The sequence below is a fragment of the Oryzias latipes genome, chromosome 21 (assembly GCF_053564925.1).
Source record: "Oryzias latipes strain Hd-rR chromosome 21, Olatipes_Hd-rR_3.1".
Taxonomy (NCBI): domain Eukaryota; kingdom Metazoa; phylum Chordata; class Actinopteri; order Beloniformes; family Adrianichthyidae; genus Oryzias; species Oryzias latipes.
The window spans coordinates 31,611,855-31,638,825 of record NC_136257.1 but is presented as its reverse complement, the minus strand read 5'-3'; the positions used below and the strand labels follow the sequence as shown (position 1 = coordinate 31,638,825).

The following is a 26,971-nucleotide window of genomic DNA, read 5'->3' as shown; positions in this document are numbered from 1 at the left end:
GATGTTTACTGAGATAAATACATTTGTTGGCTGATATGATTCGGATTCTTTTGAAACTGCTACTAAAGGTATCTGCTTGAAAACAAGTTTTGAACTTTTCCAATATCCTGTTGAACTCTTCTGCCTCCTCCCAAAATGAGTGTGACTATTGAAAACAAAAACCTGTAGCGCAGATTTAAGACACAAGCAGGTCCAATGTCACCGTGTCAATTCACATGCACGTACGGGGGGGATGACCTGTACAGGTCCTGCAGGTTTTTGGGTTGTCCAGGTCCATGGAGGGTCATAGAGAAGTGCGGCTGCATCGTAACCCTTGTGCTATCCTAGGCACTTTACCATTTGGAGTTGGGTCATCTAGACCCACTAGACAGTGCTCTGAACCTTTTTTCTTCATGAAATCTTTCTACCTTTATCCACCTTTGTCATGGTAGGGAGAATACGTCAATGGAAGGATGGGGTCATCTAAGATAGCACAAGGGTTAAGGGGGAGTGCAGGTGTGTCTTGCAGTTCCCTTAAGACTCATACGACCACCTGAAAGAACATCATGAAAATGGAACGTACCATGTTCATACATGTGATCATCTTATCGTGCAACATTTGTAAAACTAATGACGTGGTGCCATTAGACCCCACTGTACTCATTAGTGAGTTGTAGGGTTGCCACAATTCTGGATTGAAAACCAAACCGTTTGTTCAACCAGTAAACAGAATCATGGGGAAAGCAAATCGTTGCAACTCCAGTGAGGTGCACATACTGGCTCCTTACTAACCGCACAATCAGTGCACAGTGTGTGTCGTAAAAGTGTTTCCTACAACCTGTTTCCAGGAGAATGCCCGTAGAAAAAAGTGCATGAACATTTTCACTTTGTAGGTTCACCGAGTGGTCTATCAAATCGTGGTGAATCAGGAGCAGATGAAAAAATTCCTGCAGCTCTGCAGAAACTATGTCCTAGAAAATGACAGGTATTTTGATTTTAGCTAAAATCGGCAAAATCACAGTTTAAAGAGCACTTGGAACACTTGAAAATAGCTAAAAAGATGATCAGAGTGGGACTTTAAAGCTCTCTGGGAAAAGAACTTCGACACAAGACACCATCCATGGCTTGCTTCAGTTCAAGACAAGTGTTGAATTATCGGACTGAGACGACAGTAAATGTTCATTTTCTCAGGAATTTCATCATCACATTACAGGAAAGATGGAGTCACTGTGGTCACCACAAGTAAAAAATGTGTTTTACCAGAGAGGAGGCCTGTTTTAGTTTTGGTAACAGGGTCATTCAAAAAATGTTTTTGGAGGGGATAAAGTAACAAAAATCAAAGCAGTTCTTCTGCTGTCAGTGAGGATTTGTGTCAGATTGTTTTCTAAAGGCACGTTTTAAGGATTAAGGATTTTCTTAAGATATGGTTCATCTAGGCTTAAATGACTCATGAAGAGAAGTACACGGAGAGACAGCGGGTTCACTTGTCAAACTGAATGCCTAATGCCAGAATCATCTGTCAGACAAAATGTTTCTTTATCTCTTTCACCGGTCCACTTTGCAGTGTTTTCTTTGCTAAAGGAGATCAGAAAGAATGTTTCCTCCCCTCGTTGAAGCCCTCCAACTGTCAGAGCTTCTCCCTCTGTCACACCAGGCTCCTTCCAGAGTTTGCACTACATCTCTGCAGCTGGAAAACCAGGCTGGCTGCTTTATTGAGTTCCTATTAAACTCACAAATGAGCCAGTTCTTTTTTTTGTTAATACATCAAAAGATTCATGTCTTTATTACAGTTGATGGACATGATTGCTGGCTGTCTGATTCAATCCTTTGCAGATTTTCTGTTTGTTGCAGTTTGATACTAAAGCCTAGTTTCCACTGAGCGGTATGGTCCGGTCTACATTGGTTGTTGGTCCAAAATCCATCCATCTCAAAAAAACAGTTCAGACCCAACACTGGCAGCAGGGTTCAGACACAACTGATCCAAACAGGGGTAAATCCTAAGGGTCATTGGTAACCGCTTGAGCGAACCCTTTAGAGAGACTTTGGTTTGGTCCAGCCCACTAATTTTCTGGTTAACCTCATTTTTTTGCATTTGATCTTCTTTTAAATATTGGTAATCTTAAAACGTACTTTTTTGTTCATTTTGTTGACTTTAATCTTCTCCAGAATATAAGACCGGGGTGCAACAACACAAACACACAGAGTGTACTTCTAAGTATCCGCCTGTGTTGGAAGCAGTGCATCGTTTCTTTTAATTGAAATCCATACATGCAATAAGCATAAAGGAAAAGTGACAGGGGGCCTCCCTCCACCATGCAGACAGGCGTGGGAATGTCTGATAACACAGTCTGATAACATCAATTACTTTTTAGTTAAAGCAGTCCTTGTTAGAGTAAAACAGATGATTTTTTAGAGGTTTTTTTTTTTCTTTTGCAGAGAGCATGTTTTAATTTTGTTTTTACTCCAGTCCTCGGGGCTCACAAACCTTCATGTCTTCCATATTATCCTGCTTAAATGCACCTGATTAAGGGCACTATCAGGAGGTTGGATGATGACAGCCTTTAGAGGCAGGTTTGTTTGAGCAGAGAAACAAAAAAACATCCAAGATGGCAGGCAAAGTGGGATGAGACGCTCCAGGCAACTGTTCTGTAGGCACTACAGTTTCATCCTTTAACATCTGAGATGTCGCCGGCGACTTCTAATAATGGGGAAAGTTTATGAAATCAACATGAATCACCTGATTCTGACATGGAAACAAGCAGCTTTCCACATCGGCTTGGCACTGATTTAACATAGAATGTTGCATAACGGTGCAAAGCCGCTTTTCCGCGACCGAATCAGCTGATTTACGTTGATTGCATAAATGCTTCACAGCTGTGCAATGTTGCATATCGGCACAAGACTATGCCGACATGAAAATGCCCTGGAATTAGGTGAGGAACGGTTAAAGAGTTACGGGAGCCAGAAGGATGAAAACACTGGAGCTAAAGCTCAGGTTAGATGTTTTTTACTTGTTTTTCTTTTTTTTTTTTTTTACACCAAAGGTGCAAGAAGATTTCAACCAAAATGCTGTTTCCAGGGGATCTCCTCATGACAGAGCCGATAGACTGGAGTAATCTTCTTCCTACTGGTTGCAGTGATCCCATGCTATGAAACAGGAGTTTTTTTTTTCTTTTTTGCAGAGCATTATTTTATGTTTATGTTATCTTCATGTGTTGTGTACAGGATACATTCTGCCTAAAGGCTTATTACTCCCATAAATATTGTGTTTTTAACATGTAGCATTTTTCTGATGATGGACATATATAAAGAAAAGTAAGATCATAGTTGAATTTCTGAGGGTTTTCCTCATACAAATCTTTGTTGTTCTACGAAGGTTTGAACTTTCAGAGTTTAAAAAAGAGATAAAAGTGTGACTGTTCATGTCTGTCTGATAAAGTATGTAAAGTGTATAGTGAGGAGTTTTACTGCCTTAAAATATCAATAATACTTGTAAAATATATAGTTTACAGGTATAAAGTTTACTATTATGCAGATCTCAGTGTAGTGTTATTTCTGGAATGTAACTCATGCGATAAACGAGAATCTGCAGTTTCAGGTTTGAAAGTTCTCCCATAATTATTATTTGGATTAACAATATTTGCCTTTTTAAGGTTGGGAAAAGATCTGAATTTTTCAGTTTTTCCAAATATTTTACAAATCACTTTCATTGACCCTTCGGTTTTAAGCTTTTTTCTGTGCTGCTCCTTTTTCTGTATGACTTGGAAAGAGGCAGCTCTGAGTTTGGACTACAACTGTAACTGTCAGGTCAAAGTGATTCCGACGAGGTCCGGTTCTGTTTCGATCACCCAGATGTTTCACAGCTGGACCAGTCTGTCACATAAACTGAAGCCGGAGAGGCCTGACCCCCCCCAAGTCGTGTTACTGACATTTGTGGCCTTTCCTGAGAGCCGATGAATGTTCCACATTCACGGCTCCAAGAACCAAACACGAGTTTGACCCAAAAGCCCAGCTTGTTGGAGAGGAAACACAGCTTCCAAGTTTTGCATGTCCTGCTCATTAATGTCTTTGCTGACATTAAAACAGATTTGAATCCCGCGTTAGTGCACTCGCTGACAGACGCAGGTCGCACTCAGTCGCCCTGCCAGTGGAGAGCATTTGCTTTGCTTCTTAAAACAAACTCTGGAGGCAGCTGAGCGATGTCAGGGGGTGTGATGAACAAGGACAAGGCTGACAGAGAAACTACGAGGCAGGTCCTCATTCACCCTTAAGTGTGACATGAAATGGATTAATGGAGGCTTTTAAATAAAAGTAAGTGATTAGGTATCTTAGTAAAGTCCTAGAGATAGTTCTCTTTCTTCCATTAAGAGTTTGAATAAACTATTTATTTTTATTATATACACTCATCCGTCATAGGATGAGCTCCACAGCCCAGCTCATCAACTGATAAATGTATATAAAAGTTAAAAATATTTAAACAGCACAAGGCAACCCTGATTTACTTCTCCCCACATGGCAAACCTTTTGCCCGTTTCTAATGTTACACAAACGCTTTTTTTATTTAGAGAACTTCAGTCTGGCTCGGTTTGAGCACAGGGAAACATGTGGCTGAGCAGTGAAACTTTAAAGTGCCAGAACATTCACAGACGAGCTGCATGATGACAGACAGAAGAGCTGGTCAACCGTAATCAACTTAAGCAGCTTTAAGATAGACGGTAAACGTCCTTTGTGTTGAGAGCCGTCCAACTTTGAGGCTTTGAACTCTGGGAGCGCCAAGCTATTCTTCTGAGTGCGGCTTATCAACAGCGTCCACTCTGCTTCATCTGACTTCAGATGCCTCTGCTGCTTCCTGAGTTCGTTCCACTTCACTTATTCTGAGGTGCATTTGTTTCCAACAATATGCAAAGGGTTTGTGGTGTCTAACTGCACGTTTAGAAGAGCTCATGAGTTCAAACTTTCATCTTTGGACATGGTTGCAGGGCGGTGGGCAGTCCTCTGGTCATGGATCCCAACAGCATCTGCAGGAAGGCCAAACGTCTGGTGGGGAAGCAGGCTGAGCTGTGCCAGACTCAGCCGGAAATCGTCAATGAGGTGGCCAGAGGAGCCCGGCTGGGGGTCCGCGAGTGCCAGTATCAGTTCAGATACCGCCGCTGGAACTGCACGAGTCACAACAAGTACTTTGGGAAAATACTACAGCAAGGTGAGTTTATAAACCTATGTCTATTCCTAGTTAGCTTTGCTTCACGTTGTTTATTAATTTAACTGCAAAAAAACACACCAGGCGTGTGATGCGTGTTCAAGAACCTGCTAAATGGGCAATCTTGAACGCGTGTTTGGCATATGGTGTTCAGACTGGACTGTCGCGACCCAATACTAAATACAGTACAGACCAAAAGTTTGGACACACCTTCCCATCCAACGAAAAGACCAGCTAAAGCTCGTCTTTAGCGGTGTAGCTTTCCACAGAATCCGGTGTCAGACCGTGGAACAAGTGAACAAAACCATGAGGCTCGGAGAAGAGAGTCTGTCTGCGTTCGGCGGCTGTTTGCACTACATCTCCCATGAGGCATTGGGTTAAAGAGACAACGTCTCAGCACACAATGAGTCGTCCTTTGACGTCTTGAAACCGCAATGAACACACATCAGACAGTTTTTAAATCTTCTAATTTGACTTTTATTACATCTTTTAGAAAAAACAGCTGCAACTTCCAGCTTTTTCTGCCACAATAATTATCACCCAACTGCATGTGAGATTGTGGAGGGGCTGTAGATCAATACATATTATGAGTTTCTCCTTTTTTTTTTTTTTTTTTTTGGATGCTGGTGTGCCGCGGGATTTTTGTCAAGGTTAAAGTGTGCCGTGGCTCAAAAAAGGTTTAAAAACACTGTCATAGAATACCGGCTGGGCACAAACCGAAATAACTTCTTTTCTAAGAAATTCTTTTGTTTTTGAATAGTAATGTTCAAACAATTGTTTGAATCCACCTTTCAAACCTCCCAAGACACTGTCTGTAGAAAAACATGTGAAAACAATGAAGAAGAGTTTGTGGGGGAAGGTGAGGGGGCTGATCAGCTTTTGACATTTAGGGTTAAATCTATTGGTTTTTGAAACTGTAGTTTTGATGCAGTTGAACAAAAATCCAGTCTTTTCATCATATAGTTTGGAGAAGTCTGAATCTAATCAGGATTTCATGTTTAAGTTATCTGGAGGAGTGGTAGTGTGAAGTCAAATAGGACAGGTTGAGTTTCCTCTGACGTTCTCCTCATCCCATTGGTCTCCAGCAAACTTCAAAAGAGTCTGCACATGTGCTGGTTTAAGCAGGGCGACACGTCCAGCACTGCAGGGTTTGAGTCCCTCAACACTGATAGTAGCTGTTGTTACTTTGGTCCCAGCTCTCTGCAGGTGGTTCTGGGATTTGTTGATCATTCTTGTGATCATTTTGCGATCCCTGTGGTGAGATATATGTAGAGCCCCAGATTGAGGGAAATGATCAGTGGTCCTCTGTGTCTTCCATTTTTTAGGAATTGCTCCCACGGTTAATTTCTTCAAACCAAGCTGCAGATTCAGCCTTCAGATTCAGCCTGATGCTGGTCTAGGATTTTGTTCCTGGTGTCCTTTAACAGCACTTTGATCTTTGAAATCTGGTGTCTGAATGTTTGAGGGTGTGGACAGGTGTCTTTTGATCAATTCAAACAGGTTCCATTAATGCAGGTAATGAGTGGAGGATGGAAGAGCTTCTTAAAGAAGATTCGAGTCTGAGAGCCAGAGTCCTCGATTGGTGGTGGATGACAAAATACTTCTTTTACAAAGGAATTTACCAATTATTTCAGATCTGAAAATGTGATATGCTGGATTCTGTCCCCCCATTGTGTCTGTCATAGTTTCTATGATATGTTATAGGCCACTTGCATCATTTTAAGTGCAAGAACTCCCACAATTGGTCACTGACCAAGTACTTTTTTGTCTTACTGTATGTTAAGTCCATGCCACACGGTTACCACTGGCATTTTGTGCAGTTTCACTGTATGAAATATTGGTCTGTCATAATACATGGATTGCATATGTAGTTTATAAGTGTTTCTTGAGTATATCATTTGTCGTTTGCACAGTTGTCCTTCAAGGGTTTCAACTGATGAGTCTTTACATCAATTCAGTTTTGAGCCGTTTTTGGTCAGTTGAAACTTTTTTTTTAATGTATTTTATACACAATTATCACGTATATCTTATGCAATTGTGCGTGATTTTTGCGAGAGGCATACACAAACTTGTGGCTTTCCGTAACGGTTCCACGTATGTCTGACAGACTTTTCATGCATGTCCCACCAATTTATACCTTTTTATTATCGCGTATATGGCACACATGTCACATTAAAATTACGTAATTAACACACAAATCACTAATGAATTGAATTTAAACAGCACAATAATCACGCATGGCTCATGTTTTATGTTGATTTACATGTTCTTTGCATGGCATTTCCTACTTCTTTCGGTTTTAAAGTGGTTTATTATGTGTATTCATGTATGACCAATCTGTACTTAAGAAATATTTTAAGAGCTCCCTCACAAACGCTGTTTCCAATTGATCTTTAGCAGTTGTAACTTGTAGCTCAGTTAGATCTTGACAAAATGCGCTTGTCCACGTCTCAAGGCTGCAAAAACAAAGGTATTTCCATTGTGACGTCTGGGATGGCCATCAGCTGTCTCAATGTCAACACATCAATCCCTTTTGACTTTAGATTTGAAGTTTCCAGGAGGATTTGCTCCAAAAAGACACTTTTTTTCTCTTCTTTGAATAAATGCAGCCCTGAAGGCACCAGAAAATCTTCAATTTCTGTCTCTTTATTTCAATGAACACATTTAAAGATTTTTCCACACATTCTCTTCACCTTGTTTGTTCTGATGACGTTTTTGAAAAGCAGCGACACAAACAACAAAGATGCTTTGGAACCTTTGCAGAAAACCTGAATTGTCATTCATGACCTTTTAAGCCTGCTGCTGTTCAAAAATGGCTTTTGTAGCAGCAATGGAGGATTCTTTTTCTTTCTTTGAGACATAAAGTCTTTCCATTCAGCACAAGTGTCTTGTATTGGCATGTTGGGAGCTAGCTTCCAAAATAAAAGTAGTCAATTCTTTCTATCTGGCATTGTTAAAGTCAGATGGTATTTGAATCAATTGGATTAAAGTATATCGACGACTATATCTTGTACCTTTATAATAATATTTTGCCTCTGTATTAATCTTTGCTAAACCTTTTGTTTAGGGGTTCTGTAAAATTACTTACAAAATGATCCCGAACACTTTCCTACCTTCCTACCTTTTGTCTGCAGCAGGTCTTACATCAACCCCGAGGTCAGATCCCGTCTGATGGCTCTTCAACAGACAAGGGCAGCTGTTGTGTTTCAAAGCAGACGTATTCACACTTGACTGACTCTCCCCTTCAGGAGATTGGGCTCGCTTGAAAAGATTAGCTAAAATTGCTTTTCTCTTAGCTTCTCCCTTAAGATCTCCTAGCATCTTGCTCCAGCTCTTTGAAGTCTCTAATAAAACTGATATTGGGTCAAGGTTGGGTCTTCTTCAATTACCGTGTTGGTTTTTCTCTTGTGTGATTAGATTTTTATGGAGCCACTTGTCTCTTCTGGGGCTGAACTTACAGATATTTCCCAGTTTATTGTAGAAACATTTTACATCATATCAACTCTCTCCGTCAATAAATCTGACTGATATTTTATTAAAGCATTCATTTAGATCACACCCAAAATAACTGCTGGTTCTCATTAACTTCCACTGCTGTTGGTTGCAGTGCTGGAATTTCATTTTCTTTGAATTTGTTAGTTAGGGCTCTGAAATGGAAAGGAAGGAAGGTATAGTACCTCTTTAACCCTTTAATACCGGATCTTTAGCTCCAGTTTGGATGTTCTACAGTAACTCTTCAGTCTTTAGTGCGATTAATGTAAAAGCAGCAAATTGCGCTGAGGTTGCAACACTTTACAGTAGTGTCAGCATAAATTACCTGATTCTGTCTCAAGGAAAGCGGCTTTGCACCGTTTTTGTGTATTGATTCGCAAAGCTGTTATGAAAAGCCGCTTTTCTCTAGCGGATTCAAGGTGGTCACGTAGACAAAGGCTATGTTCACACCGCAGGTTGAAAGGACCCAATTCCGACTTTTTTGCCCCTATGGGACCTGTATCTGATCTTTTCATGACATTCTTTACGGAACATATCCGATCTTTTCAAATGCGACCCAGGCCACTTGGGTATGTGGTCCTGAATCTGATACGTATCCGATCTTTTCAAATGCGACCGCCGTCTGACCGGCCAGGCCACATGAATCCGACCCGTACGTCATCGATACGCTACAAAAGTCATAATTCTGCGTTGAAGTAGGCGGGAACTAGAACATAAACATCAATTATGGCGGACGATGCTGCTGGACAATGATTAATATTTGGGGTGACAGCTCTATTCCGGCCAAACTTGAGGGCTGTTATCACAACCGGGCGGTTTTTAAAAAGATTTCCAGCGAAATGGCCAAGCGTGGTGTTGAAGTTTCCCGCGATGACTTGTTTTTTTTTCCCCACTTCTCCGAGCGTGGTCAGAAGCGCTGGGGACCCAAGGCGGATCCTCCGCCGGGGTTAATTTCCCCGTTCAGACCCTTAGATTCTCCAGAGCGGGTTAATAAAGAGTCAATAGCATTTATTCTGGGGGAAGCCTCCTTTTATTATCATTCTCCTTCCTAAGTAACACACAACATGAATGCGTGCCCCCACTGCCCCTCTCAATCCCTGCTGCGCTGCACGCGCTCTCTCCTCTCTCTTACACACACGCGCACGCGGTCCAAGCACATACACATCCCCATTCCACAACAGTGGGTACAGACGATCCCGGCTCCAATGCCTTCTTAAAATGAGAAGATTGTTATTGTGCTGGCTCCTTTGTGAAAATGAATTTAATAATGCAAAAAGAGCTCCGCCGTTGACTGTTGTTGACATCCATTGTTAACGTAAGCCACTTCCGTAAACGAGTGACGTCGGTCACCGTTGAGTATTCTTTTGCGCATGAGGGTCACTTCTGGGTGATTTCACGGTCACACGGGAAATCACAAAAATTCACATTTAATTGGAAATGTGAACGGCCTTGCAAAAAAATCAGATTTTTTCAAAAAATCGGAATTGAGCATTAAGCCCTGCAATGTGAACATAGCCAAAGAGTCACAGTACAGCAAAGCCATGTGCTATTTAGGTGTCGCCGATGAGATCTCAGGTGTTAAAGAGTTAAAGAAAAAATTTTATGTTGCAACACCATCTGATCATAACATAAAAATCATTACAGCAGCATCTATGTCTCTGTTTGATCACGAAGTTCATAGTTGTTATAATTCCCTTCACTTCTGTCTAATACGACATGCTGGGGGCTTGAAAAATAAAACAAACAAAAATCAACTACACAGGCAAAAACTGAAACTATTTTACAGCATATTCCGTTAAACTTCACTCCAAGGTTGTTTATCTTTGAAGAACCGTGTCAAAACAAAGCTTTTTTCAGCAGACTCCTGGCCAGTTAAACCATCCATGGTATGACACAAACATGAAACAAATCTGCTCCTTTTGCACTTTAGTTTCTGTCTCAGTGAACTCCAAATGAAAACATTTATCTATATTCCAAAGCTGCACAATCCCTCTGGGACTCACTGGATCACTGGCGCCTATATCAGCTACTGTTGGTGGGGTGGGATCAGTCCACCGCAGGGAAATCTAAAACATTGTAATGACAATTCTAAATATTTTAAACCGCATCAATGGTCTTTTTTCAATTAGAATTCCTCTTTGTTCATTTAGTGGTAGAATTTTCTGAAAGCAAAAGTTTAAGTTAAAATCTAAATAGATAACTGTGATGTTTCCAGTGTTTAAACTTCATGTGACAAGACTTTTTTTGCCGGTGACTTAAACAGAACCAGTAACCAGTGTAACATTTAGGTTTTTTTACATTAATTTTGGTCAATTTGATGATAAGAGGCTTCTGTATTCAGAGTACAGACACTGACCCAAAGGTTCACTTTCCTGCTTATGACGTTTAGGGAAACAGACTGATAGTGGGGTCTTGTTTTCCTCCATATGAGGGAGTTCCACTCATTTCACAACAATCTTAAAAAGTTACATCATGACATTACAAAAAAGAAAAAAAACACGTAAGCAAAAAATTGTCCATGACTGAATCAAAAAATACATTTTTTAATGAAACACTGTAATGGGGTACCCAGAAATTTCCCTTTTTTCTGGTATTATTTTTTGGATTAAATATTATTTTAATTCCAAGCTGTGGTTAATGGACATACAGATGCTGAAATAGCCCTAATTTACAACATTTGATTGACAGATACTCTGGAAGAACATTAGGCCTCATCTACATTTCCTAATATCTATCTTTTCAAGCACAAAAGTGAGTTTAGGTACTTGGAATCAGGCTAGAGGTCAGGGTCTCAAGTTGTTGACATATTTGATGTTAGTGATAAAGAGAGAGGTTAGAAAATATAAATAATGTCAAACCTACACACACACAAAAATGTTTTACAGCTTAGCTGTGACAATGTGTTGTTTTTTCAGTACAATCTTTCCTTGGAGCTGCCACTGACCTATCAAGCAAATTATCAGAAAGTTTTGAAATTTTTAGACCAATTGTGATGTTAATTTAATGTAATGCGGATAACTGTAATATTCTCATATTCCTTAATAGTGGTAATCTTCTTCTTCTTATTATTATTTTGGTCACCAACTTATCAAAATGATGAATTCACTTAGAAGTTAAGGGGTTTGTCCATTATCCAAGCTGATGTCCTTATCTTTTAGCCTTTGTTTGGGGTTCTCGTCTGTCTAAATGTTCACACCTGGTCTAATTTACCTGTAACAGCTGCACTCCGTCTGTTAATTAGTCCCTCAGTTTATTTGAGTGCCTCCTTTCTGTTCCTCTGGTTTCTTTGTCACTCCTCTGCTGTTTTCTGGTTAGGTGTTATCAAAAAAAAGTGTTTTCTCTCCTCAAATTATCTTTTTACTTGAAAGCATTGAAATTGAAAAAAGTCCAAAGTTTAAAATTCATGTCCAAAATCTGTCGCAAAGATGAGCACAGAACAATCTCTCAATAAGTTTAAAAACTTGCTGCATTCTCCTGCAAACCTGAATGCTTTAAGTGGGTCCTGTCTGCAGTTTGCAGCTGCACCTCATATAAAAAAGAAATTAATCCTATCACAATATCCATCATAAAAACTGACAAAACATCTAAATTCCACATTAAAATCTTTGGGCTTGACCTGATAAGAAGTTTTAAAAAGTACATTTATTATACACAAGGCATGCACACATCTTTGTGTATCCATATGTGGAGCAAGGCTGTGGAACAGAACCAGTTAACAATTAAATTGACGTCTAAACGTAAGAAGTTTAAGAAAAAATACATAGAAATATGATTGATGAGTAGATATACAAAATATAAACAATCTGTGAAATATCTGTAATTATATTTATAATTATATGATTCCCGTGGGGTTTTAACCAAATTGAACCAAATTAGATGGATGGATAGTGTTTATACATGAGAATGTGTGTTGAATGTGACCGTATGTTTTTATGTGTATTTGTTTGTTTATATGTGCATGTGAAATTGTGTGCTCCATAGAGAGGAAACAGGACTTTAACAGATAGTGGGTGTAGTAATAAAACTGGTCAAGGGCATGGGGGTGATTATTTATAAAACCTCTTTGCATTAGCTTTCAGATATCTTTTTTGTCTGAAATAAACTACAATCATGATCGAATAGTATCTGTATCAATAAACTGCAGGGTTTTTAGGCAGGACGTCAATCTGATGTAAGGTTTTAACATGGTTCATTCGTGATACATCTGTGAAAATTACACGTAAAAGCTTTTTCTCACTATTTCCATGTGTATTCACCTATGACACATTTTTATCCATGCAATCTGCGCAAAATGGACATAGTGGCTGTGTGACACGGCCTTCAGTTGTATATGTTTTTACTTAGAAAGAAGAGTAGAAAAGAAGGGACACGCTCAGATGTGTAGGTATGGACTAACATGGAACTTAATTCAGTCCCATTAGAGCTTCAGTCATTCTAGTTCTCCCCAAGAATAACAATTAAATGAAAAGACTGTGAAAGAAAGAAAAATAGACAGAAGATAAAGGTAAGAAGTAAGCAGTTGAAGACAATCTCTCATAAATTCCCTCTTTGTCTCGTGTTGAGGCCAAAGTGCTCCTAAGTTTGCAGTTTTGTCTCTAATTACCTGGATCGCCTCTGAATAGCTGTTTGTCATGGACCAGTAAATGTCACAATAACGGGGCCTCTGTCTTTACCTCCGTAAGCGAAGGCTCTGTTATTTAGTGCATTGGTTCAACCTTAATTTGGGACTACATTATGTCTGATGAAAAGATTTCTAGTGCAAGAAGTTTAAAGTGAAGGTTTGTTCTTAAATAAAACATTTTAGTTTTGTATAGACACGACTGACTAAAAATAAGAACCTTCATTTCCTTATTTGTTAATATTTTGTCAAATTTACTTTGACTTTGAACTCAAAATAATCTGCTAACTTTAGTCATTTCCATTCAACGTATGGAAATGACTACTATTAACATAGAACCCAAATGAGGGAGTCTTTTTCAGCAGCTTTGTTTCCTTCATCGATGCAGACGTTTTAACAGTTTACGCATACACATTTCATCCGGTTTAAACTTTGATTTAGTGTGTAGAGGCCGTTATAAATAAAGATCCGGGGCACAACTTGTGACCAAAATAAAACCAAGGGGGCCAAACTGATATCCTCACATTTACAGAAATAGATGGACGAAGCTCTAAGCTGGAGAACAATAACTGATGATGGATCAGCCACAAATGAGCGCCAGAAAACGGAGGACTAAAGACAACACAAGTGTTTTCAACGTGTTTGAAGATCCACTCCTATGGAAAAAGTATTTTTGGTGTTTTTAACATGTTCTTGGGGCATTTTTTTTGCTCAAAATGGCAAGTCTGAGTGTTTATACAAATTGTTGTGAAACAGAAGCAAAATATCCTATTTTTGACAAATAAAACTTGCTGGGCTCGGCTGCAGTCTGGTGCTTCCACTGGCAGACAAATAGGTTCATATACGTCTTGGTTTTCCTAGTCTGAACTGGAATCTGGCTCAAAACTATACGGCTGGAAAGTGCCAGTATTGCTTGCCATTTTTAGTTGATTTGATTTGATGTATTGATTTATTTCAAGCATTGTAGTCAAAGCTATAAATAATTTACACATTTATCAAACTCATTACAGAAATGTTGAAATGCATAGATTAAAAAGACAACAAAAAAGTCAAATCCCATTTGCTTAATTAAATACAGTGATCATTAACTGAGGTACAAGTAGAGCTTGGTTTATTGCTTGAAAAAGAGCGGGAAGAAGCAAACTTATATAATCCCACCCCTACTGATATCATTCATTTGACAGTTTTACAGTTTTTGTAATCCGGTTCTGATCCGATACATTCTTTTCAAGTAACAAAATGATTGATTATCTTCGGAAAACATTCATTCATGATTTCAGTAAACAGTAACAGTATCCAATATGTAATAATCATTGATTATCATTAGAACACATGATCACAATAAACCAGTAATTATTGCTAAAAATTGCAGATCAAGTAAAGAAAATCCATAGCTTATTGATTGTAATTTAAATCTTTCATTAATCATTATTGCACATTACAATGTAATACTCACTGATTGTAATTAGAAGAGCTTTGATTATTTCAACACAATCAAGTTTACACATTTTTGGAAATAATTTGGAATTATTCAAACACCTATTGTTCCTTAACTCCTCTTATCTTCATGTTGTGAAATCAGAGTTTCTTTATTTAGTTTACAGTTTCTTTATGTATTTAGTTGCAGCAGTAATGTCAGGTTGGGGGTGTGACCCCGACTTTACACCAGTCCGTCTGCGGTACATCTCTGTTGCATTGCGTGGGGAATCCGTCAGTTAGTTTACATTGTTTCCGTAGCGTCTCCAGTCTGTCCCCCTCCCTCTATCTGCCCCCCGGAAGAGTGTCTAGTTTGTCCCTCCATCGTTGCTCATCCAAAACTTAAGCAATCAGGCTCCATGCCCTCTCCTTCTTTAGAGTCCTTGTAAAATGCATGTCATTAAATGATGTGATGTTTTTGTACTGCCAAAATTAAACTTTTGCTGCAAAAAAAGATTGTGGTGTTATGTACAGTATTAATGTGAGTTATTGCGTGGGCACGTCACCTTAAATATCCAATAGAAATTGATAAAGTTTTATTTTGAAAGTGCAAAGGAAGTTTTTCTTCTGAACCCTGGATCTGTTTCCTGTTTCTCCGGCTTTCTGCTGCGACATTGATGCATCAACGGACTGGAAATAGAACTCCTGCGTAAAGCTTGTGTTGCGGTGTGGAGGGACGGACGTCAGACGTGACTCAGATCAATGAACATTCTATTTTTTTGGGTCAACACAACAGAGACGCATCGCAGACGGACTATTGTAAATCAGCCTTTTAAGGCTGGAAGCTAGCTGTATAGCATGTAAACAGACAGCTCTCAGCAACGGAGAGGGGAAGGAGGTTGCTCCACACCAACAGTCCCGCCCACAACTCAGACATTAATTTCTAATGAACTCCTGCTGCTCTGCAGAAACTATGTTTTAGAAAACAACACAGGTTTTTGTATTTTTGCTAAAAGCAGCAAAATCATCATTAAAAGACCACTGGGAAAACGTTTGAAAAAATATCAACATAAGATCGGAGTAGAACTTTAAGTAACCAGAATCTTGAGCAAAAAAAAAGTTTGTCTGACATACTAACGAGGATCTGTGGAAAACGGATCACAGAAGTTTTGTTTAGGGATCCTAAAATCATCAAGCTTGATCAACTCTTTGCGCGATTATTTAAAAGATTCTAAATGAAAGGTGAAATTCATGAAACCTCATAAATTGAGGTCAGCTGGGTTTTTTTCGGTCACATGACACACTAACTGGCTCCTTCAGCCAGAATAAATTTACTCTGAGTTGCTTAAATATTGATTTGCTTCAACCTTCCTTCACATCCAGCAGACTGGGCAGTGTAATTATGAAAAGCATTCATCATTTGTCAAAGGCGTCACCAAAATATGTCTCCTAATGATCTTTTGCTGATTATTTTAGAAGGTCATTGTCTGAGATTTAACACACCTGCTCCCATTGTTTCCCTGAAAGTTGAGGAGCGATGTAGAAGAACACGAATGCTGCAGAAGGAATTAGAAGCAGACATAAACAGGCCCAGACACCCACCATGGCAGAGAATTTGTTTGGAATTCATGTCTGCGAGGAAAATGGGAACCAGCCTCGTATCAACTGATTTTGAAAGGTGCTTCTCCTGTTGTTGTTTCACACAGAAGTATGGATATTTTCTGATGACTCCTTTTGAATTCGGTTGACTGCAGCTCCTGAATGTCTGCCCTGCAGGATTAAAAAAAAAAGGGTTGAGGTACATTTGAGCAGCGTTTTGGGACATTTGGAGCTCACTTTACTCTTTATGTTCCTACATACGTCTGAGTGCAGCTCAACAGTTTACAAAAACTGGCTCATCCAGAGACCACAATATATGAAGTCCACATAAACAAAAAGCATGCAGAACTGTGGTGGAATGTTGAATGAGAACAGTATTTTCCACTCATATAAGCAGTGACACATATACAAGTTTGCCCACGCTGGAAACATCTCATGGTGACAGGGTGTGCAGCTGGGATTGATATCAAGGCACGGCTGGGGTGTGCAGGTTTCGTCGCACGCCACCCATTCTTTGTGTGTTCTCATTGCTAATGAATCCCATTCACTGAATCATGCGATATGAAATTGGCAGTGGTGACGGCGGTGACTGCATACACGCCGCATTCCACCACGGAGAAATAAAACATGCTTGCTGGACGAAGGGGAAGGGGCAGCTGGGGCTATAGCAGACTGGGCAGAACACACAAACGATAGATATAGATAGAGATAGAGATACAAATAGAAATAAATTCACAAAGGGCTCTTTGGTCAGTGCATCATTCATACATTAAAATAATAATTTACTGTGATCAAATTTACAACTAAAACAAGTAATTAAAAGTGCATAAGTCATTAAAAATTAGAATATACATTTGATGATTGATAAAACCTGAATAAATGGCCATACATTTATCTAAAACATGACCACACTGTAGCAAATTTACCGTTGAAAAGCTTTGTTGATGGATCCTCCAGAAAGACCTAAAGCCTCAGCCACACGCACCTGTAAGGCAAGGCAAGGCAAGTTTATTTGTATAGCACAATTCGTACACAAAGTAATTCAAGGTGCTTCACAAAACAGAAAAATGCATTAAAATCACAATACATCATAGAAATAATCAACATAAAATTTACTTTAAAAGAAAAGAAGAAAAAAAAAGATTTAAAAAGAAAGGAAGGAAAGAAAAGTGCAGATAGGACCTTTCAGTCATATACACGGCTAAACAGAAATGTTTTAAGTCTAGATTTGAACATGAACACAGAAGAGGCCTGTCTTACGACTTCAGGGAGGCTGTTCCAGATTTTAGCTGCAGAATATTGAAACGCTGATTCCCCTTGTTTAGTTCTGACTCTGGGAATCAACAGGAGGCCGGCCCCTGAGGTCCTCTGAGTACGAGATGGTTCATATGGCACTAACATGTCAGAGATGTACTTTGGTGCGTGGCCATGGAGAGACTTGTACACAAGCAGAGCTGCTTTGAAGTCTATTCTTTGAGGTACAGGGAGCCAGTGCAAAGACCTGAGCACAGGACTAATGTGATCATACTTCCTGGTTCTGGTCAGGACTCGAGCAGCAGCATTCTGGATGTACTGAAGCTGTTTTACAGCTCGTTTGGAGAGGCCGGCGAGCAGGCCGTTACAGTAGTCTAACCTACTGGAGACAAATGCATGGATAAGTATCTCCAGGTCTCGCTTTGAGATTATGTTTTTGATTTTGGCAATGTTTTTCAGGTGGTAAAATGCCGCTGATGTTACTGACTTGATATGGCTGTTAAAGTTCAGGTCAGAGTCCATGATTACCCCTAGATTTCTGACTTGATTTGAGGGTTTAAGAGACAGAGAATGAAGGTAGCTGCTGACAATTTCTCTTTGTTTCTGTGGGCCAAAAACAATAACTTCGGTCTTGTCTGAGTTTAGCTGGAGAAAGTTGTCCTGCATCCACGCGCTGATCTGTTGGAGGCAGTGGCTGAGTGAATCCACCGGCCCATATTCACCTGCTGTCAGTGACACATAGATCTGAGTATCATCTGCATAGTTGTGATAAGAAATGTTATTACTGCGTATTAACTGCCCTAGTGGCAGCATGTAGAGGTTGAACAGAAGGGGTCCCAGGATCGATCCCTGGGGCACACCACAATTCAAGCCCATGTAGTCTGAGACACAACTCCCAATTTCAACAAAATATTTCCTGTCTTCCAGATAAGACTTGAGCCAACTTAGGGCAGATCCAGAGATGCCAACCCAGTCTTGGAGTCTGTGCATAAGGATCCCATGATCAACAGTATCAAAGGCAGCACTCAGGTCTAGCAGGATTAAGACAGTGACTTTGCCATCATCAGTGTTCAGGCGGATGTCATTGGTTACCTTGATAAGAGCAGTTTCTGTGCTATGATGGGGTCTAAAACCTGACTGGAAAACATCAAACGAATTGTTTAATAAGAGAAAGTCAGTGAGCTGTTGGTAGACAACTTTTTCAAGGACTTTTCCTAAAAACTCCCAACACCTGTACAGGTGTTGGGAGTTGTTGGGTTGTCTGTGCCCTTGGAGGGTCATAGAGAGGAGTGTCTGCATCTCAAGAGGAGATCAGGAGGTCTTGTAGTTCCATTGAGGCTCACCTTAAGGAAGGTTAATGGAATGTACCATTGTTGTATGTTGTAAATGTATTGTGAAGGATAATGTAAGTTGCACACACTTATGACATTCCTTATTTCCTTATTTCTCATGACATTTATTTTGAAAAAAATGAAAATCTGTATGACACACCTGAGTCTCACCTATGTCACCCTTACATGTTGTAGGATTTGGGATTCAGGGTATCTTTGTCCTTTTACCACTGGGATAAAACGAAATTTGTGTCTCTGGTCCCGGGCCAGCTGTTTACAGTGCGATATGATAAGAGACGTATCAATGTGATAAATTATGATTCCTATGGAGTATTCCACTGTTCCTTTGATTATCGCACAGCATAAACCTGTCGCTCACAGCATGCCCGTAGAAACAATGAGCATGAACATGTTGGAGTCTTGGACTTAAGATCTGGATTTTAGCTACACTGAAGACTCACAAAGAAAAACTTCAACTTTTGGGCAGAAATTGCTATTCGTCTTTATTCCTCAGCGATCTATCAGACCTTTGGTGTTTTAGTGAAGTAAACCTAAAGAAAATGAAGCTTTCAAATTTGACCTCTAAGCATTCAAAGTTGTGACCAAAGTGTTGGGCTAAAACCAAAGATCTGAGACACATTGTTTTACTTACAGATATGAGATTATATTGATCACATAAAAGGTAGGTGTCCCAATTCCTCTTTTCTGAATGAGAAAAGTCTAAAGTAAATGGTCAGACCAGGGATCCCCAAATCTGCTGGTTTTCCAGAAACCCTGACTCATTTGCTCCTGATTAACTTGATCAGGTGTGTTCAGCCAATAAGGAGCTTCAATGGCAGGTTGGTTGGAAAACATGTAGGACTCGAGGCCTGGATTTGGGGACTCCTGGGGTAGAAAGAACAGTGTTGTTGTATTGCAGCTCTAAGCTGTTGGTTACATAAATTGTACTTAATGCTGTCCCATTCAAACACTAAGAATATTAGTACCTCATGGTGGTTTACTTTCCAAACCAGAATCCAGATTCTCTGGCCTCATAGAAAAGACAAAAGCTGCAGGAATTGAAGATAACGACGTGCAGTGACACCAAAGTCACCAGGGAGGACATACAATCAATTTGCGGTTGTGGTTGGACATTCCTGGAGGCAGGAGCGTTAAGTTCTGCACCCGAAATAAACCATCAGCTGTGCTGTGTACGTCGGTGCACATGTGTGAGTGTGAGCGCTGCAGGGAGGACCGGCCGACATCCTGGCTCCATGAGCGAAGCGGCACGCGGGACGCCAGATCTGCAGCGGGACGGAGAGGAAAGTCCTTTTATCTGCTGCAGTGCAGCTGACTCGTTGACTGGCTGGATTAAGGAGGCGATGCCTGGATGAACAGATTGACACAAATTTTTCTCTTGTTATCCTGGGATCTATTATTGAACGCAGCTAAACCCCAGACATGTTCTAAAATATAGTTCAGACTGACGCCCCAAAATAAAATTGTAAAATTTCATTTTGTAATATTGTGTACATTTGTAGTCCAGTTATAATTAAAAATAAACTCTCTTTGAGAAAAGTAATTGAACTCCAATGGCATTATTTGTTAGCTCTGTCAAAGAGTGTTTCTCAAAGTTATTAATTTATATCTGCATTGTATTCAGAATTGTTCATATGTAGACATGTTTATGGGTTGTCTTGCAAAAATGCACTTTTAGGTCTTTTATAATCATGAAAACAACCAAACGAGGGTTCTGGTATACTCTGAGATGATTGTTCTGCTGTGTTTGAAGGATGGTTCGTCGGAACCCAAGAGATTTTTCAAGTCATCCGCTGATTTTTTAGTATCAAATGGAATTTCATGGTTTTATGGATCATAACAAAATGTCCACAGGTCCAGGGGCTGCAAAGCAATTCCAAATCATCATACTGTCACCACCATGCTGCTGAAATGTTCTGTGTGTAAGGGGCAAACCTTCTGAAAATTTCTCTCAGAATATTTTTCCAGACATGTTGGGAATAAATTCCAAGTGTTTATTTGTCCTCTTTGAACTCTCCGAATTTTTGTCCAAAAGACATGCACGGAACAATTTTGCGTATGCATCTCGCAAAAATGAAGCACAATTGCATAAGATTTATAGAATAATTGCGTATAAACGACGTAAAATGCACATAAACTGCGTAACTCTCAACCGACCAAAAACTTTGAGCAACGAAATTCACGTAAAGACCTGTTGGTCAAAACCCTCGACGTGCAATGATGAATGATGAAAGCAAACCAAATAAATTTTGAATAAGGTATATTACACACGTATGATGAAGGACTGATATTTCATACGTGGATATCTGGCAAAATGTACGTAATGGCTGTGTGACACTGTCAGGAACTGGTGGTGAAGGACCCCAAACTCAGGAGACCAGGCATGGTGACAGAAAATAAAACATTTAATAAAAAAACTGAAACACGACAAAACCATGGGATAGGCCTGCACAATGTACCGCAAATTTATCGTTATCGCAATATCGAGCTGTGCAATATCCATATCGCAAAAGACGGCAAAAATTGCAATAAATGGTTACCTTGAATGTGCTAAAACAATCTTATGGTAACTTGAAGTATTTAACCAATCAAATAAATCCCTTTATGCATTTAACCAATTGGATGGACCCCTTCACGTTGTTGAGCAAGCAGAAGGAGCCCTTTTATGTTAGATGTTCGCCTCCTATGTCGACGAGGGTCATTTGGAGTATAATTTTTAAACTGTTGCAATGAAATGGGAATGATGTTATTGGTTGTTTTGCTCTTTGTTTATATACCGCAAATGATATAGTTATGATATCGTAATATTAATCACTAATATTGCAAGTTTTCCTCAAATCGTGCAGCCCTACCATGGGAGCAACAAAAAGGTGGGAAAGCAGAACAGAGCAGACGACCTGACAAGGATGAACAGAAAACCAGACATTTAAATAGACAGAGGACAATTAACTGAACTGGAGACAGCTGTGGACCATGAACCTTAAACTGGTGTTACTGACAAAAAGGAAACCAAAAACATGACCAGGAACAACAGAACCAAACTAAACCACAGACTCCTTCCAGACACAGCCTTTAGATGCAGCCAAACTACTTTGACCTTTACTGAGTCAATCTAGGCTGCTCTTCCATGATGGCATCCTGGATGTTATTTTATTGGAGTCTTTTCGGTTAATCGTCCTTGGATGGTTCTGCTCTGTTCTATGTTTCCTGCAAACAACAACTTTTGTGTTACATGAAGTCCAAAAGGTCTTTCTGACTCAGAGTTGTTGTTTCTCATCTTTTCTTGAACGTGTTTGGATTGTTTGCGGTTTTTAAGCAGAGGTTTCACTTTGTCAGCAGATGCAATGATTTTCTTTTTTTCACAAAAGTAAAAACCTAACAGTCAGTCTTTTAACATAAAAATAATAGAAATGTTTAATCAATTCCCCTAATTTACTCTCTCAGTACTTAACAGAGTATTGAATGTAGTCCTTGTGCACAGTGGTAATTAACTCTTTCTAAATCCTCCTGCAGATATCCGAGAGACTGCATTCGTCTACGCAATCACGGCGGCCGGCGTGACGCATGCCGTGACCCAGGCCTGCAGCATGGGAGAGCTCCTGCAGTGCGGCTGCGAAGCAACCAGGAACAGAGCGCCTCCGAGGCCGCCATCGTCTTCCTCACCTCGGGATGGGGTTAAGTGGGAGTGGGGAGGCTGTGGAGACGACGTGGAGTTTGGTTACGAAAAGTCCAAACAGTTTATGGACGCGAGAAGACGGCGGGGGAAAAGCGATATCAGGACACTCATTGATCTGCACAACAATGAGGCGGGGAGGCTGGTAGGTGTCATTTATCAAAAATAATCTGTCAAACAGGGATTTTAATTTCTTTTAGAAATTACATTTTTCACTATCGGGGAAAAAAGCACAGGTGTTACTTTGGAATCTTCGGGAAAATTCCTGAAATATTCCAAAGTCGTGGCCTGCAGCCATATTTCTGCATTGTCGTAAACTGATATTCTAACAGGAATCAGGTTTCTAAAACAAAAAAACAAAAGTGTGCCTTGTAATATGTTTTTAAGCCCTGCAGGCGGTTAAGTTCTGACACTTCTGCAGTTTTAGCTTCATCTTCATAACCTGCAAAAACACAAAAGGAATTAAGGTCCCGACAAAAACACGCCGTTAAGATGGAGAGAGGAAGAGAGAGGAACCCCTTCAGGTTTTTTGGTTTTTGGTGGCTGTTCGGCCTCGGCGTGTTGCTGCCCGCTCGCTCTAATGTTGCACAAGAGCCCGATGCAGTCTTTACGTTCGCTTTAGCCGGGGTCAAAGGAAGGTAGAGGAGGAGACAGAAAAAGGAGGATTTTTGGGATGCTGTCCAATTGTAGCATTAGCGACAAACCATTTAAACTTCAGAAGAAGGGGGGAAAAAAGCGGTGCACAAATTCCCAGAAGGTTGAGAAAAGAGCGTGCAGTGATGCGTTCACACTTGGCTTGCAAACAGAAATTGTGTGTCTGCTCAGACAGGTGTGTGTGTTATGGGTTAATTATGTGCAGTATAAGTGAATGATCTGTTGTCAAGGCTTGTTAGATGTAGGAAGGCCAGAGGCAACATGGAGGGGAAAGGGGGCTGGGTAAAATTCCTTCAGAATAGCGTCTCCCTTTATCTTACCTGTCTATCTGTGTGTGTGTGTTTGTGTGTCTGTGTGTGGTTGTGTGTGCACATTTTTATGGGAACACAATAATATTTTTTCTTGAAGTGAACTTGTGAAAGAGTCTCACTTCAGGCTTCATACTTAACGCTCTTGTTGTTTGTCTCTGTTTCATCAATCCTGCCGTGCCCTCCTTCACCTCTCCACCCCCCCAGGCAGTCAAGCTCTACATGCGAACTGAGTGCAAGTGCCACGGCCTGTCGGGCTCGTGCACGTTACGCACGTGCTGGAAGAAGATGCCTCATTTCCGTGAGGTGGGCGACCGCCTGCTGGAGCGCTTCAACGGCGCGGCAAAGGTGATGGGCAGCAACGACGGGAAGACCCTCATCCCAGTCGGCCACAACATAAAACCGCCGGACAAGCAGGACCTGATCTACTCGGACGAGTCTCCGGATTTCTGCTCGGCCAATCGTAAAACGGGGTCGCTGGGAACACGGGGGCGCACGTGCAACAGCACGGCCATGGACATCAGCGGCTGTGACTTGTTGTGCTGTGAGCGGGGCTATTGGGAGGAGACTGTGGTGTCTGAGGAAAACTGCTTATGCCGTTTCCATTGGTGTTGCGTCGTCCAGTGCAAGAAGTGTTTGGTACGGAAGGAGCTGAATCTGTGTCACTGAGGAACTGATCACATGACTTTGGTCATCTGCTTCTTCTTAGCCTTTTGCATAAGAGAATGGACTTGACTGCTTTAGGTTTTGTCAACCAAGATTTTGCGAAACATTTGAAACATTTGAAACATTTTCACTCGCTGTTGGCTTTTTAGCAGAAAACCAAAGATGCATTTTCTGTTTTTCATTCATTTTTAAACCAAGGACCCAACAAAAGCTCCTTTTTGATCCAAAGTGACCTTTTTACACGAAGTCTCCTTCCACTTCAGCAGCAGGACTTTGTGTGGATCTAAACGCCAACCGCTCTGCCAAATTTCACGAACAGATGGAAACACCAGCGGTTACTCTGTTTTTGTACTGTTTGCTATTTAAAGTCCTTCTGGACGTTGTTTTCTACCTACTGGATGTTAGGGATACTTTCCTGATATGCTGACATGTATGTTTGCACAGTTACCAAACAGTCCTCTTTTTGATCACCAATAATCAGAAACTGGTTTCATTTAATTGCAAAAATACAGATCTTTAAAATGAATCCTGTGTCTATATTGGCTCACATTTGGCTTTTTCCACTAAAACTGCTCAATGTTGCTGATTAAGCGTTTCCTGGCTAAACTTTTCTTGGCTATTTCTCTCAGAAGCCGATGGATAACAGCAGCTTCTGTAGACGTCCTCACCAGTAGATACTTTGAAATTAAATGAAAGCTTTTTTAATGCCAAAACAGTGCGTAATAGTCGAAGCATTATGTAAAACACTCATAGGAAGGTGTGATTTGTGTCAAGAGTCCCTTTATTCTGTAAACAACTTGATTCGAACATCCAGGTCTACCTTTTTGAAGCCTTAGTCCCAACTATCCTATACCGGTGGATGCGGGCTTTCTGTGGGTGGAAAAAGGGCAAGCCTTTCCTTTCTTCAACCCCAAACCAGGGCTGATCGCTGCTTTGCATTAGTGCACTCCTTCCATGCAGCCTGACCATTAGGAATCAGGAAATGAAACAATCAGAGCATAGATTGTGTGGGCATTTAACAGGCGTCCTATGAGCACTGACGTATCCACTGCACGCCCACTGTGTGCACCATTTACGTGGTCAGTAAGGGGCCAGTACTAACACCTCCTGAACATTTCATGTTTTACAACTAGAGTGTGAAGAAAGGACACTGTACAATAGACCTGTGCATCGTAAGTGTGTCCAAATTCCATTTGCATACTTCAAGTAGGAGCCGCAAGCAAACGGCAAGACACACTTGTCCATAACCCTTGTGCTTTCTTAGATGACACCACCCTTACTTTGACGTGTTCTCCCTACCATGACAAAGGTGGATAAAGGTGGAAAGATTTCATGTAATCCATGGACACCAGTGAAGATCACAAATCATTTGAAGAAAAAAGGTTCAGAGCACTGTCTAGTGGGTCTAGATGACCCAACTCCCAATGTTAAAATGCCTAGGATAGCACATGGGTTACGCTACGCTCATCTCTACAATCCACCACGGACCCAGATAACCCAAAAACCTGCTGAACTTGTACAGATGCAGACTAAGACTTAATATTTAATGGCACCTATAGTCTTTTTCTCATCATCGGATGTGTCTGGATAAAAATGGGGTTGTCCAGGTAAGAAAGATGTACCATAAAAACAAACCGACATTCAAACCTGCATCAGTGCTTTGCCATAAGCCTAGATAGGTGTATTATTCAAAGCACAATGTTACTGTGTTTTTTTCAACTCCACGATGTGAAGATTTAAACAGTGTGTACCTTCAACCATTGATCAGCCTTCTTCTACTCATCTGGGTCGCAGGGTGCAGCAGTCTAACCTTCCTCCAGCTCCTGAGACGTTCCCCTGGGTCTTCCCCGGGGCCTCTGCCCAGCGGGACATGCCCGGAACACCTCCCAAGGGAGGCATCTGGACCAGATGCCAAGCCAACTCCTCTCGATGTGGAGGAGAAGCGGCTCTACTCCAATCTCTCTGGGTGACTGAGCTTCTCACCCAATCTCTAAGATGGGTGTAATTCAACAATTGAATTCATTGGGTGAATTAAAAACTTGACGCTAACCCTGAATTTAATACAGACTAAAGAAGCTATGATGCCAAAATACAATGGTTGCTGCCAATAAACCCAAATGCATTTGGGTACCAGCATTTTGTTGTGACCAGAGTAACTTTTGGTACAACAACTACTTAAAAAATTCAGACTAGGCTGTATTACGACTTGTAAGTTAAGGTTGGGACTTGTAAATTAAGAGTTGAACCCACTGGCGGACCGTGCATTACATAGCTGAGCCTTCAGGAGTGCTACGTCTGAATCTCTCAACCCCCAGTGAATCATTTTACAATCCATAAAACAAACTTTCCATCAAGGTCAGTGCTGAGAGCCCAGTCTGTCCAGTTGTGTGTCGGCGTAGGTTAGAATTTGCTTTAGAGCCGAAAATGTCCGCTAGCAGACGCATACGGCGATGGTCAGCGCCAAACACACAAATCTTCAAAGCTGCTTCATGATTTCACTCAGATTTTTCTGATGAAGGAAGTCGAGGAGATCAGTGGGAGATTTTCCTGCTAAATCCTCCATGGCGTACATTACAGTCAGCTCTGTTTTTAACTGAGACGGATCAAAAAGTGCTCCGTGGCTCTGTGTCAAACTGGACAAGGCTGCATGTGACTTCCTGAAACGTCTGTCCAACCAGAAGGTCTGAATACTGTGACGGTGCCTAAGCCTGCTAGAAGGCCCTGCTGACACCAACTCAGAATCTGATTGGTTGAAGGAAATGAATG

At 40.7% G+C, this 26,971-nt stretch overlaps 1 protein-coding gene across 2 annotated transcripts in view; it reads left to right on the top strand.

The window, feature by feature from the left end:
- wnt6b (wingless-type MMTV integration site family, member 6b) overlaps nucleotides 1–24,731 on the top strand; it is a 42,122-nt gene extending 17,391 nt beyond the window's left edge. Inside the window, exons 1-4 of one of the 2 annotated variants that reach the window (XM_020713011.3) lie at nucleotides 2,826–2,974; nucleotides 4,959–5,179; nucleotides 22,418–22,722; nucleotides 23,747–24,731. In XM_020713011.3, coding sequence (XP_020568670.1) covers nucleotides 2,949–2,974; nucleotides 4,959–5,179; nucleotides 22,418–22,722; nucleotides 23,747–24,208 — 1,014 coding nt within the window. In that variant the 5' untranslated portion in view covers nucleotides 2,826–2,948 and the 3' untranslated portion in view covers nucleotides 24,209–24,731. Of the gene's footprint in view, nucleotides 1–2,825; nucleotides 2,975–4,958; nucleotides 5,180–22,417; nucleotides 22,723–23,746 lie in introns of those variants that run through there. The other variant, XM_004082048.5, reaches the window with a different exon arrangement.
- The last annotated feature ends 2,240 nt before the right edge of the window (nucleotides 24,732–26,971 follow it).